At 40.9% G+C, this 12700-nt stretch overlaps 1 protein-coding gene across 1 annotated transcript in view; it reads right to left on the bottom strand.

The window, feature by feature from the left end:
* Nucleotides 1–623: 623 nt before the first annotated feature.
* The window catches only part of MYO1H (myosin IH), a 160818-nt gene continuing 148741 nt past the window's right edge, over nucleotides 624–12700 (bottom strand). The window contains exons 31-32 of the mRNA XM_075853654.1: nucleotides 6874–6970; nucleotides 624–861 (exon numbers count right to left, since the gene is read on the bottom strand). Coding sequence (XP_075709769.1) covers nucleotides 838–861; nucleotides 6874–6970 — 121 coding nt within the window. The 3' untranslated portion in view covers nucleotides 624–837. The remainder of the gene's footprint in view (nucleotides 862–6873; nucleotides 6971–12700) is intronic.

Below are 12700 nucleotides of genomic sequence, written 5' to 3'. Positions count from 1 at the left end.
AGTACAGATGAATGGGACTTCTACCATCATAGACATTTATGATGCAAGGAGTCACTGCCTCCCCACTGAACTGCTGTTCTGTACTATATCATTTTGTTCAGTACGGAACAGCAGTTCTGTGAGGAGGCAGAGACTCAGCATCATAAATGTCTACGATGGCAGAAGTTCTGTTCACCTGTACTGTGGTCAGGCTGGGAAATACGGCCGACACTCAGGCCGTTTTTCACGGCCGGAACACGGTCATGTGGAAGAGGTGTGAGAACACGTAAACAAATGGGTGAGAGGGAGAACAAGATAGATCCCCCGGAGGGAGGTGATGGGGTCAGCAGCAGACAAGGAGTGGCAAGTGACCCTGGAGGATCACGCTGCTGGACAATATGCAGGGGCACATAAACACCGAGCCTGGGGGGGAGGGTGATAAACAGAACAATTTATGTAATGTCAACATTTTGTCACTTATCCTCAAAAAGATCCCATTCGATAGCAATTGAATGCCAATACCTGATCTACTTCCATGGGGTGCAAGTAAGTGTCCTCTAAGCTGCAGGATGCTCTTCTTGATAAGTGCCCTTGAAAGCTTTTACCTTTTGAACTAATGCAAGAAGAAACTACATGGCCCAATGTAATGGCAATTTATTTTAAACTGGAGGAATGGTAGCGTGGGAAGCCAGAGGATGCTTAATATTTACTGCATGAAATGCACAGCACATCGTGTTGGAACTGCATCACTCCCATCAGTGTGAATATAACTGGTAATGCCTCAGATATCGAACTGCTCGTGCCACAGTCCCAGTACTAGCAGTAATAGGTTTCATCCACCGATAATGCTGATCTTCATTAGGATTTTAATTTCGGTGATGTCTGAAACAGAGAGGGCAAATGTCTGCATCAAGTTATGGTGTAAGGCTGTATAAGAAAATAGTTACATGAAAGGTTTTGACATAAGAATGGTCAGCTACAGTAAGTAATGGTTTTCGTAAGACAACCCCTTTTCATATTAATACCATAGTGGGGGATCCCCTGCTCAGGACTATTATAGATATCTGCTAACAAGCTGCAACTCTCACTGAGAATCTCTCTCCCTTCAAATTTAAACACCCCCCCCCCCCTTCACAACAGAGCTATCAATCACCGTTAACGGCTTAATGCTTTCTCTAGTCTCGCATGTTCGCTGCCTCGGGATTACCTTAGTTTCCACCTAGTTGTTCGGATCACACTTTCAAGTCCTTACCATCGTTCAGCCGCTTCGTGTCTGTTCGGATGTTTACGGAAATAAATGTATCGGTGTACAGACGCAATAGAAAGTCTATGAGCCCGTACTCGGATGAGCGCGTGTACTCGCATGAGCGCTTTAGCTGCTTTGTTCTAGAGATTGGTGGGGGTCTCAGTGCTCGGACCCCCACCAATCCAAACTTCTGACATGTCAGAAGTTTGTCAAATGTTTAGCTACACTTTAAACCCCTATGTAATTTATATGGACTGTGGTCTAAAAGTTTATGGTGCCTTCTAAATAAATAGATGACTTGGTAACATTGGCTCTGAATTCTGCACCAACTCTATTTGGACAGAATAAGGAGTCAAACATGTGAATGATGCCTAAGCCTTTGCACCTCCACTCTAGGCAGGTATTCAGTTCTAATAATGGAACCAGGTTTGCGGATATGTGACCAAATCATTATAAGCAATAGCTATTTTTCATTTTCAGTTGATTTTTTTTGTACAATGTAACTAAGCAGAGTGAACGTAGCTTTAAAGGAACAATAAACCAAGAACATGCACACGAAAAATTGGAAAATATCCCAGCCATTCATCTCTTAATCTATTCTGTCTCATATTGCAAATAATACTGAGAAATATACACTCCTCAACAATAAAATTGAAACACCAAGAAGGAAAAGTTTTGGAATTGTGGAAATCACAGGATCGATAGATGTTAATGATATGCAAATGATAAAAAAATGGAAACAAAATATTCCAAACCTCTTGATTTATTCAGTATAGAGTAGGGATGTCACGATACTAGAATTTGGACTTCGATACCGATACTTAGTTTAGTATTGCGATTTCGATATCAATTCGATACTTTGCCAACAGTAATAAAAGAAAAAAAAGTTCTTCCGTTTTCTGATGTGTGGCGTGTTGTGTGATCATGAATTTAACCTCCACATTCCTCTCACATTAATAGTAATTAACCCCATCATGTTTCTCAGTCAAAATGGGTTAATATGTAAGGTACATGATGGGGTCAATTACTATTAGGGTTTGTTCACACGCTTAATAAAAAACGTATGAAAATATGGAGCTGTTTTCAAGGGAAAACAGCCCCTGATTTTCAGACTTTTTTTGAGCAACTCTCGTTTCTCACAGCCGTTTTTGGAGCGGTTTTCATTGGAGTATATGAGAAAACGGCTCCAAAAATGTCCCAAGAAATATCCTGCACTTCTTTTGACGAGGCTGTAATTTTACGAGCCGTCTTGACAGCGACGCGTAAAATGACAGGTCGTCGGCACAGTACATCGTAAAGCCGATTGAAAGTAATGGGCAGATGTTTGCCGACGTATTGGAACCGCTTTTTCAGACGTAATTCGAGGCGTAAAACGCCTCCAATACGTCTGAAGATAGGTCGTGTGAACCCAGCCTCAATGTGAGGCACAAGGGGGTTAAATTCATCACACCTTGTGCCCCACAATAATAAGTGATAGAAAGCAGTTTTTATTTTATTTTTTTACAGCGTACACATCATAAATGATGCAAAAAAAAAAAATTGTGCTGGTTATTACGGCCACGCCAATACTGAATGTGTATATTTTATGTATTGAGACTTATTGTAATGTTTATTGTAAAAAAGGTGAATGTGTATTGTTTTTTTTAATTTAACATTACTTTGTTTTTACATTATTTTTAAACTTTATTGTACTGGCATATATCTATATTACAGTACATTAGCCTGTGTACAGATAGTACACAGGCAGTTGTTAGGACATACCTAAGTATGCCCTAACAGGAAATATGGTAAGACAGTCCTGGGGTCCTTCAATGGACCCTGGGCTGTCTGCCCATATATGGTATGTCCCTCAATCGCGTCACAGGAATTCCCTGTGATGTGATCCAAGGGGCATCCCCCTTCTCATTTTCTCCTGAATGCTGCAGTCCGCTGTGATCGCAGCATTCACGGGAATAATGGCGGAGATGAGAGGTTTCTCTGATCTCCGCTGTTATAAAGCGGGGCTGCGGCTGTGTAATACAACCATTACCCCGCTCCTGACATGAAGTGCGTGCGTGGTTAGCATGAGCTGATGCGGCCGGCGCTGCACTAATGAGTGGCGGTTCAGGCACTGAAGACAGAACATGGGGGTGTTTTGTAGTGCGCCCGCCATGTTCTGTCTTCAGGGCCGCGCCGGCCGCATCGCATCATCCTGACCCCGCGCACTTGTTATCAGGACTCCGGAGGACGACAATGGCTGTATTACACAGCCGCAGCCCCCCTCTCATACATTTATGTTTTACAATACTGAGCTGTGCGACCGCACAGCTCAGTATAGAAATACATGAAATAACGGTATCGAACCGTTTGGGGATGCAGAGTATCGAAACAATATCGAAGTTTCGATGCAGCGTGCATCCCTAGTATAGAGTACGGGTGCAACACGCAAAAATACACACACACACACACACGCCTTGGCATGCTGTCAATGAGGTTATTAATTGTGGTCTGAGGAATGTTATGCCATGCTGAATGCACTTGGGCAAGCAAATTATTAAGATTTGCTACTGCCAGCTCCCTTTGCAATTTCAGACCAATGATGTTCCAGATGTGCTAGATGGGAGAAAAGTCTGGAAATGCTGCAGGCCATGATAGCACGTTTAGGCTACGCAGGCTGCTCACAGAAGCATGAGCAACATGCGGCCTAATATATTCCTGTTGAAAAAACAGCTCTTGGGACACTGCCGTACCACTGGTTCCATGTCCAAATTAATGTAACGCCGTGCTATTAGCGTAACTGAATAAAAGACTAGAGGAGTCCGGCTACTGTAATTATGCCACCCCACACCATAATCCCGGGGTAGGACCAGTGTGACGTTCCCTTGTGAAGGGACACGTCGCTGAAGAGGATAGACTTCCATTACAGCTGTCTTGATGTGCACCATGATGGCCTTTTGAGAGCGGAGGTGTGTGGTCAATGAAACACCTGTAGCTGGGCATCTGGCTCGTAGCCCAATGTCGTGCAAACGCCTTCTGCTGGTTTGTGTCGACACTGGTTGCTGTCCTAGGCTTGGGATGTGATGTCCAATTTCACTTGCAGTACAGAATAGATCACTACGTGCCATTCTTCCAATCAGAAGATTTGTCCATGAAGTGGTTAGTCTCCACGCACCTCTTGCTGTCATTCCCGTTCGTTGTTATCCCAATCTCCGGGACACGCAATGTTGAACAGTGCTGACATCTCGGCCTTGGTGCGTATACATCAGACAGAGTGATGAACCAAGGTCTCTCAGTTCAAGGATTCTGTTTGCAACAAGTGGCGATAACTGGCACGTCGACCATGAGGAGGCATCGCACAATCATCCCACACCGCTTGATTTCATTTTTGAGATTTCACGTGGCTAAAAAAACAACTTTGCTTTCAATCTGGTTTTATGCCCCTCCCACATGCCACAGATTGGAGCTCGGTGATTGAAAATGTGATCACTTGGAGATCTTAGCGACACCTGCTACTTCCTCGATTTACATAACCTTACGGCTTGTCCTTCTTGGTGTGGCGATTTCAATGTTGAGGAGTGTATAAATAAATCTCTGTGTCACGAGATCTTCTCATGATTCTGTGACTGGCTAAAGCAGGAGCCTCCAGAAAAAAACATTTATTTATGTATGACAGTAGGTGTCACTACTTCCCCATGGAAATACTGTCCCGTACTGAAAACATGATTACAGTACGGGACAGTTTCCCCCTTGCACTGTGTTCGGTCTGGGAAATGCTGCCGACATACGGTCCGTATATCACGGACCGAACACGCTCGTTTGTGGGAGGCCTTATACACAGAACCTGAGTATTGTAAAGTAAGTTTGTTTGAACATGGGGAATGAGCCAAGCATGAGTATTCTGAGGACAAACTATATAGACATGCATTAATACATTTTTATGCGTTTTACATATAATTGTGTTTCCTCTGTTTAGTGCTTGTACTTCTCAAAAACAATTGCTTCTTCTACCCTGCTAATATACAATGAACCAGCCAGTAGGTTTGTTACGTATACCCAATATAGTAAATATATTGCAATTTCAATCACTTTGAGCTTTATTTTTCAGTTTACATATAGAAATAATATACCGTACATAAAAAGTTGAGCAGCTTTGTAAATACATTGCTTAAATTATCTTATACTGATCCCGAGTTACAGCCTGTACTAACAGCCCAGAGCTGTATTCACAATTCTACTGCATGATTATGAAATAAAGCTTGTCCTCAGCTTAGCTGATCTTCCACCTATAAGTCCCTCCTATAAGTTACCTACAGTGAAACGACCCTTCCAAGAATCTATATCACCAAGTTTGTGCAGACATTAACTAACAAGGAATTCTGGGAGATTTTGCTCTGAAATCATGCAGTAATCTGTAAATCTGCAGAAAGGCTGTAACTCAGGATCATTATGAGACAGTAAGGCTGAGTTCACACGAGGCGGATACACTGCGTAATAGCAGGCAGCGCTTCCACCCTGTGTGCCGCAAGGAATTCCGGGCGAAAAAGCGCACCAAATTGTGGTGCAGTTTTTCGCCCGGAATGTCTGCTGCGAAAGACTGCAGCACTTAGCTGGCAAGCTAGCAGACCGCCCTCCTGGGATGACGTGATTGGCTGCAGCGGCGGTCATGTGGGATGAAGCGTCATCCCAGGAGGCCGGGCCTCTGACGTCATCCAGGCCGGCCTCCTGGGATGACATTTCATCCATGTGACCACCACTACAGCCTGTTATTGGCTGCCGCGGCGGTAACATGAAGCGTCATCCCAGGAGGATAAAACACAGACTCCTAGGTAAGTTTAATTGATTTATTTTTTTCTGAGTTCCGTTTTTTGCGGCAGAATCGACGCTAAAAACAGAACAACTGCTATTTGATGCAGGATTTACATCCCCATTTCAATTCATATAAACAACATTTACGTAAAGACAATTGACATGCTTCACAATGAATTTCCGCACCGCAGGTAAATTTCTGAGTGGTATTTCCGCTCAGTATTCACGCAGCGTGTGGATGAGATTTCTTTTACCTCATCCACTTTGCTGCTACTGTATTTCCTGCAGATTTTCCACAATGGATTCCGTTGCGGAAAATCCGCAGTATTTACGCAACGTGTGAACTGGCCCTATGAGTCAAACACAGACACGGAGCCCTCCACTCTGCACGTTACGTACTTATATAGTATAGTTCGCAAAAAGACGATTGTCAATCAAATTTAACATTTTCTCCTAACTTTTGTCCCTTAGATGTTTTGTATTTCAATAAAATCCTAATTATATTTTTATTGCGAATTTCCCTCATTCCCCCTCCCTAGTTGTCTGTGCTAGTTTGGGTGGGCTGACTGTTTCATGCTATTTAAACCCTAGAGCTAGGTGTCAAATTTTGTTGACAAGCATACTAAAGCTGTCACACAGGGACACAGGATGCTATAATGTTAGCTCCAGTAAGTATTGCATGTGACTCGAGCCTTATTGGGAATGACAAATGCTTTCTGCAGTACATCTGTTTGATAAAGATCACACCAAAATCTTGTTTGGATTAAGATCCGGGTCAGATATAATTTCCAACACTTATAAAACTTAAGTACACCAATGATATTTTGTAAAACATGACCAGTATTTCCTCATGTGTCACTTACCACAGTCAGATGCCCATTCTTGGCCTTGTACACCTGGGACTCTGCTGCTGTTGTGAAATCGATAACTCCATTCTTGCTTTGAAAGTGAAATTTGATGCTAGAGTAATTATAATAATGGAAAAAAAATTATTTCTAGACCAGGATGTGAAATCTATAAGGGGTCAAAAGAACAAACTAGAACTAAGCTCAAAATTTTAGTTTAACCCCTTAGTGACCAGCCTATTTTAGACCTTAATGACCAAGCCATTTTTTAAGTTTTTCCATCGTCTCATTCAAAGAGCTATAACTTTTTTATTTTTGCGTCGACATAGCTGTATAATGTCTTGTTTTTTTGCGGGACAAGTTGTAATTTTTAATATCACCCTTTTGGGGTACATAGAATTTATTAATTAACTTTTTTTAGGGGGGAATAGAAAAAAAACTGCAATTTTGCCACACTTTTTTGCGTCCTAAACTGACGCCGTTTACCGTGTGGTATAAATAACACAATAAGTTTATTCAGCGGGTTGTTACGAGTGCAACGATACCAAACTTATATAGATTTTGTATGTATTACTACTTTTACACAGTGAAAATACTTTTTTTCAAAATTATTTGTATTTGTGTCTCCATATTAGAAGAGCCATAACTTTTTTTATTTTTTCACCGATGCAATTGTATGAGGGCTTTTTTTTGCGGGACGACTTGTAGTTTTTATCGGTACCATTTTGGAGTAGATGCGACTTTTTGATCACTTTTTATCAAATTTTTTTTAAGGCTGGATTCAAAGAAAACAGCAATTTTTGCATGGTTTTTTATTTGATTTTTTTACGACGTTCACTGTGCAGCTTAAATTATGTAATAAGTTTATAGTTTGGATCGTTACGGACACGGCGATACCAAATATGTGTAACTTTTTTACTTGATTTTGTTTTTTAATAATAAAACAGTTTGTAAGGGGAAAAAGTGGGTTTTGCAATTTTTTTTCATTTTTTTTCATTTTTTTTTTCCACTTTTTATTAAACTTTTTTTTCACTTTTTTACTAGTCCCATTAGGGGACTTCACTATGCAATTACTCGATCACATTTATAATACACTGCAATACTTCTGTATTGCAGTTAATCATGCCTGTCAGTGTAAAACGGACAGGCATCTGCTAGGTCATGCCAGAGGCATAACCTAGCAGGCATACACTACAGGCAGACCTGGGAGCCTTTATTAGGCCCCCCGGCTGCCATAGAAGACAGACACTCGGCGATCTTATCGCCGGGTGTAAGTGGGATGAGAGGGAGCTCCCTCTCTCCAAAACAACTCAGATGCGGCGCTCGATATTGAGCGCCGCATCTGAGGGGTTAAAAGGCTGAGAGCAGGGACATTTAATGTCTCCCTGCTTGGTTTATTTATTCCGATGCAGCGCCGTAAAAAGGCTATTGCATCGGAATAAAGCCCGTTAGTGGCCGCTGTAAAAAAACACTGTTGAGCGGTCACTAACGGGTTAAATGAAATAAGAACAAAAAGACGGTTAAAAAACCGGGAGTGACGTCAAGATCGCACCTTGACCCCGTCAGATTTGGCGTTTTTTTTTCAATTATGTTAATTTGTACCTACAGGTTATATAAGTTGTGTCCTTTCTGATATGTACATGGCCTGAGGAAGACGATTGTTCATCGTCGAAACGCGTAGCCACTTTCAATAAACTGAACTTATTAATAACTCGGGACTCCGTTCCACATCATTCTCACCACACAGCAGCGCCATCAAAAAGATCCATTTTTTACCTGCATTTGTTTCTACTAACGGGTTAAAGGAGTATTTCCATCTTAGGGTATGTTCACATGGCCTATTTACGGACGTAATTCGGGCATTTTTGCCACGAATTACGTCCGAAAATAGCGCCTCAATAGCGCTGACAAACATCTGCCCATTGAAAGCAATGGGCAGACGTTTGTCTGTTCACACGAGGCGTAATTTACGCGCCGCTGTCAAATGACGGCGCGTAAATAGACGCCCGCGTCAAAGAAGTGACCTGTCACTTCTTTGGCCGTAATTGGAGCCGTTATTCATTGACTCCAATGAATAGCAGCGCCAATTACGTCCGTAATTGACGCGGCGTTCTAGCGCCTGCACATGCCGTTACGGCTGAAATTACGGGGATGTTTTCAGGCTGAAACATCCCCGTAATTTCAGCCGTTACGGACGCCCTCGTGTGAACATACCCTTAGACATTTATGGCATATCCACAGGATATGCCATAAATGTCTGATGCGGGTCCCGGCCACTGCCCGCTGCATTCAGGCGGAGAATCAACAAATACACAGAGAAACCCAGTAGTGAAAATAAGATCAAGTAGCAAGCAAGCAAAGAAATATATCAGGATTTATTGGAAAAGAAGGAATAATACAAACTGAAGGCCGACACTAAATATTATAAATACATCAGGGAGGTTACTAGCTAATTTAGCAAAAGGATATAAGAAAACTCAACATATTGAGGTAATCAAAAATAATAAGAACAGATTGGTAAATTCACCGGACCAAATAGCAGAAGTATTTATGAATTACTATAAATATCTATATAGACCACAAGAAGAAAGCTGGTTCAGATGATTACAATGCAGAATTTTATAAAATAATGAAAGATAAAGCAATTGATCTCTTACAATCGGCCTTTAAAGAAATATTTCAAGGAGATAAGAAGATGATATCGGCAGATTAGGCATATATAGTAGTGATTGGCAAGAATAACAAACATCTGTCCTTGCCTGAATCATAAAGACCCTTTTCACTACTAAATCAGGATATAAAAATCCTTACTAAAATAATTTCTCCCCAGGTTGGTGGGAGAACATCAAAATGGATTTGTGAAAGGTAGAGCAGGAAATAGAAATATTAGAAAGACTCTAGCGGTGCTTGACTGACCAGACACAGGACACATTTAATGCCCAAAGCGGTTATGATATCATCTGACGCAGAAAAGGCGTTTAATAATGTGTTCTGGGTCTGGTCAGGTTTTAGAAAAAATGGGACTTACGGGAAATATCGGTCACTTGGTGAGTAAACTATACAGCCATCCACAGGCGCGAGTGAGGGTGTCGGGGACCCTGTCTGGTCCCTTTGAATTAAAAAGAGGGACCACACAGGTCCCGTTTAATAAACGGTTAGACAAATGGAGATGGTAGAAGATAGAGAAGAGAAAACCATTTGTTTAATAAATCCATGCTAGATGTTCTAAACCATTGGGGAGATTTATTAAGAGTGGTGTTTCATACCAGTGAATATTGGTAGATCTTTTGCGGTTGCCCTTGGGTTCTTTCTAACCAATGTCAGGATTGCCCATTGTGATCTTGGAGTGATCATAACAGGACACCCACTCCTAGGGAGAGTAACAACAGTCCTGAATTTGTTGACAATTTGTCTAACCATGGATTGCTGTACACCCAGGTCTTTAGAAATGCTTTTGTAGCTTTTTTTTTTAAGGGGTTTAAATTTAAAAATGAAGGGGTTAAAATTAAAGATGAAGAGATTAAAATTTCGCTCTTTGCGGATGATATAACAATGTATGTAAAAAATATAGAAGGAAGTGTCGAGGAGGTAATGAAGACGTTAGCGAGGTTCGGTTGGCTATCTGGGTATAATAAAAAATCTATGGTTTTAATGTTATTTGAAGGAGCCGATCTCTCTTGGAATGAGAAAATGAACCTCTATATACGGAAAGAAGAGATAAAATATCTGAGAATAAAAATAAATAGAAATATAAGTAAAATATATCACAGCAACTATGGCCCAATTATAAATAAAATAGACCAAGAACTAAAAAATGGTAGGAATTACCGTTTTCTATTTTTGGAAGATGTCATCTTTAAAGATGATCAGCTTCACAAGGCTATTATACCCTATGCAAATGCTCCCGTTACTTTTAAAAGGCAGAGACACCAGAAAAGTGGAAAACAGTTTTTTAAAATTTATATAGAAAGGGAAGAAACCTAAAGTAGCAACGGAACGTCTGTACAGGGGGAAAAAAAAGAGGAGGTATTTCGCTGCCTAATATTAGAATTTATAATTGGGCCTGTATCCTTAGATCTATAAATGGCGAGAGGGGAAGTCTCAATGAACTAATAAGAGAATAGAGGATCTCCTTGCACACCCAATATCTCTAAGAGGTCTAATGTGTGGAAGAACATCAGAAACAAAAGAAGGGCAATGAAATGACATCCTATTTAGGGACTCCAATGTGGTGGGGAAGACTATATAGAAAATCAATTTATTTTGGTGTCGAATTAGAGCTGAGATGTACTCCCACTATTGGACAACTGTTGGATAGGAAAACTTGGATGGAATGGGTATTAAAAGCAATCAATAAGATAGGGGATATTATAGACACATAGGGAAGAATAAAGATGTTTTCGGTGTTACAAACAGGGATATTGAATGTAAAAAACTCCTTTCATTATATGAAAATAAAGGGTAAACTTGAGAAACTGTTAAAAGACATAAAAAATACAGACAAATACTCAGGAGATAGGGAATATAAAAAACTGATGGAGGCATCAATAAATAATATTTCAGAGATATATGGTGGAGTATTGATGAGGACAGATAAAGGGGATATAGCGAGACGGATAGGACTTAAAGAGGCTCTGTCGCCACATTATAAGTGCCTTATCTCTTATATAATGTGATCGGCGCTGTAATGTAGATAACAGCAATGTTTTTTAGTTCGAAAAACAATCAATTTTGACGGCGTTATGAACAATTTTAGCTTTATACTAATGACTTTCTTAATAGACAACTGGGCGTGTTTTTACTTTTTGACCAAGTGGGCGTTGTACAGAGGAGTGTATGATGCTGACCAATCAGCCAATCAGCGTCATACACTTCTCTCCATTCATGACACAGCAAGCGTGATCTCGATGTGCTGTGCTGTAAGTCCCACACAAATGTTACCGAAGTGTCGGGATTGTGAATAGACATCGCGTCCTGGGTGGAGGTGATGTCTATTCACTCTCAAGACGCTTCAGTAATGTTAGTGTGTGTGTATGTGGCTGCGCATAGTGATCTAGTAAGATCGGTATCTGCAGTGTAAATGAATGGAGAGATGTCTATGACGCTGATTGGTCAGCGTCATACACTTCTCTCCACAACGCCCACTTGGTCAAAAAGTAAAACACGCCCAGTTGTCTATTAAGAAAGTTATTAGCATAAATCTAAAATAGGTCATAACTCCGTCAAAAATGATTGTTTTTCAAAATGAAAACCACTACTGTGATCTACGTCACAGCGCCAATCACATTATGTACAAGATAGGGCACTTAAAATGTAGTGACAGAGCCTCTTTAAAGGGAACCTGTCACCAGCATTTCACCTATTAAACCGACTATACCTGGTGGTAGTGGGTGAAAAATCATTTCTATATAACCTATAATTGTCTTCTTAGTCGGCTCTGTAGCTTTAGTATTTAGCTTTTTAGTGTTCCCACATCATATGCTAATGAGAAGAAAAGAGTCAGATCTTCATTTGAAAAGAGTCAAATCTTCGTTTGGAAAGAGTCAGATCTTCATTCCTCAAGTCTTTCCAAGTTTACTTCGCCTCCTTAAGTTTGATTGACAGCTCCTCGCCTTCCCCCAGCACACAAAATCCTGCGCTTGTGCATTGATGTCCTCTTTTGGTGTGTGCACAAAGGGACACCGCATAATTACGATAAAAGTCGCAAAACGTTTGCAGACCGATATTTACAGTCGGAAGAGGAGTTTAGGAGAGGGGATAACGGCAATGAACTTTTTATAGCAGCAGCTAGTGAGGGAGAAGTAAAGTTCAATAGGTGAAATGCTGGTGACAGGTTCCCTTTAAG

The sequence above is a fragment of the Rhinoderma darwinii genome, chromosome 1 (assembly GCF_050947455.1).
Source record: "Rhinoderma darwinii isolate aRhiDar2 chromosome 1, aRhiDar2.hap1, whole genome shotgun sequence".
Taxonomy (NCBI): domain Eukaryota; kingdom Metazoa; phylum Chordata; class Amphibia; order Anura; family Rhinodermatidae; genus Rhinoderma; species Rhinoderma darwinii.
The sequence above is the reverse complement of the archived record's forward strand: the minus strand, read 5'-3'. Positions and strand labels throughout refer to the sequence as shown.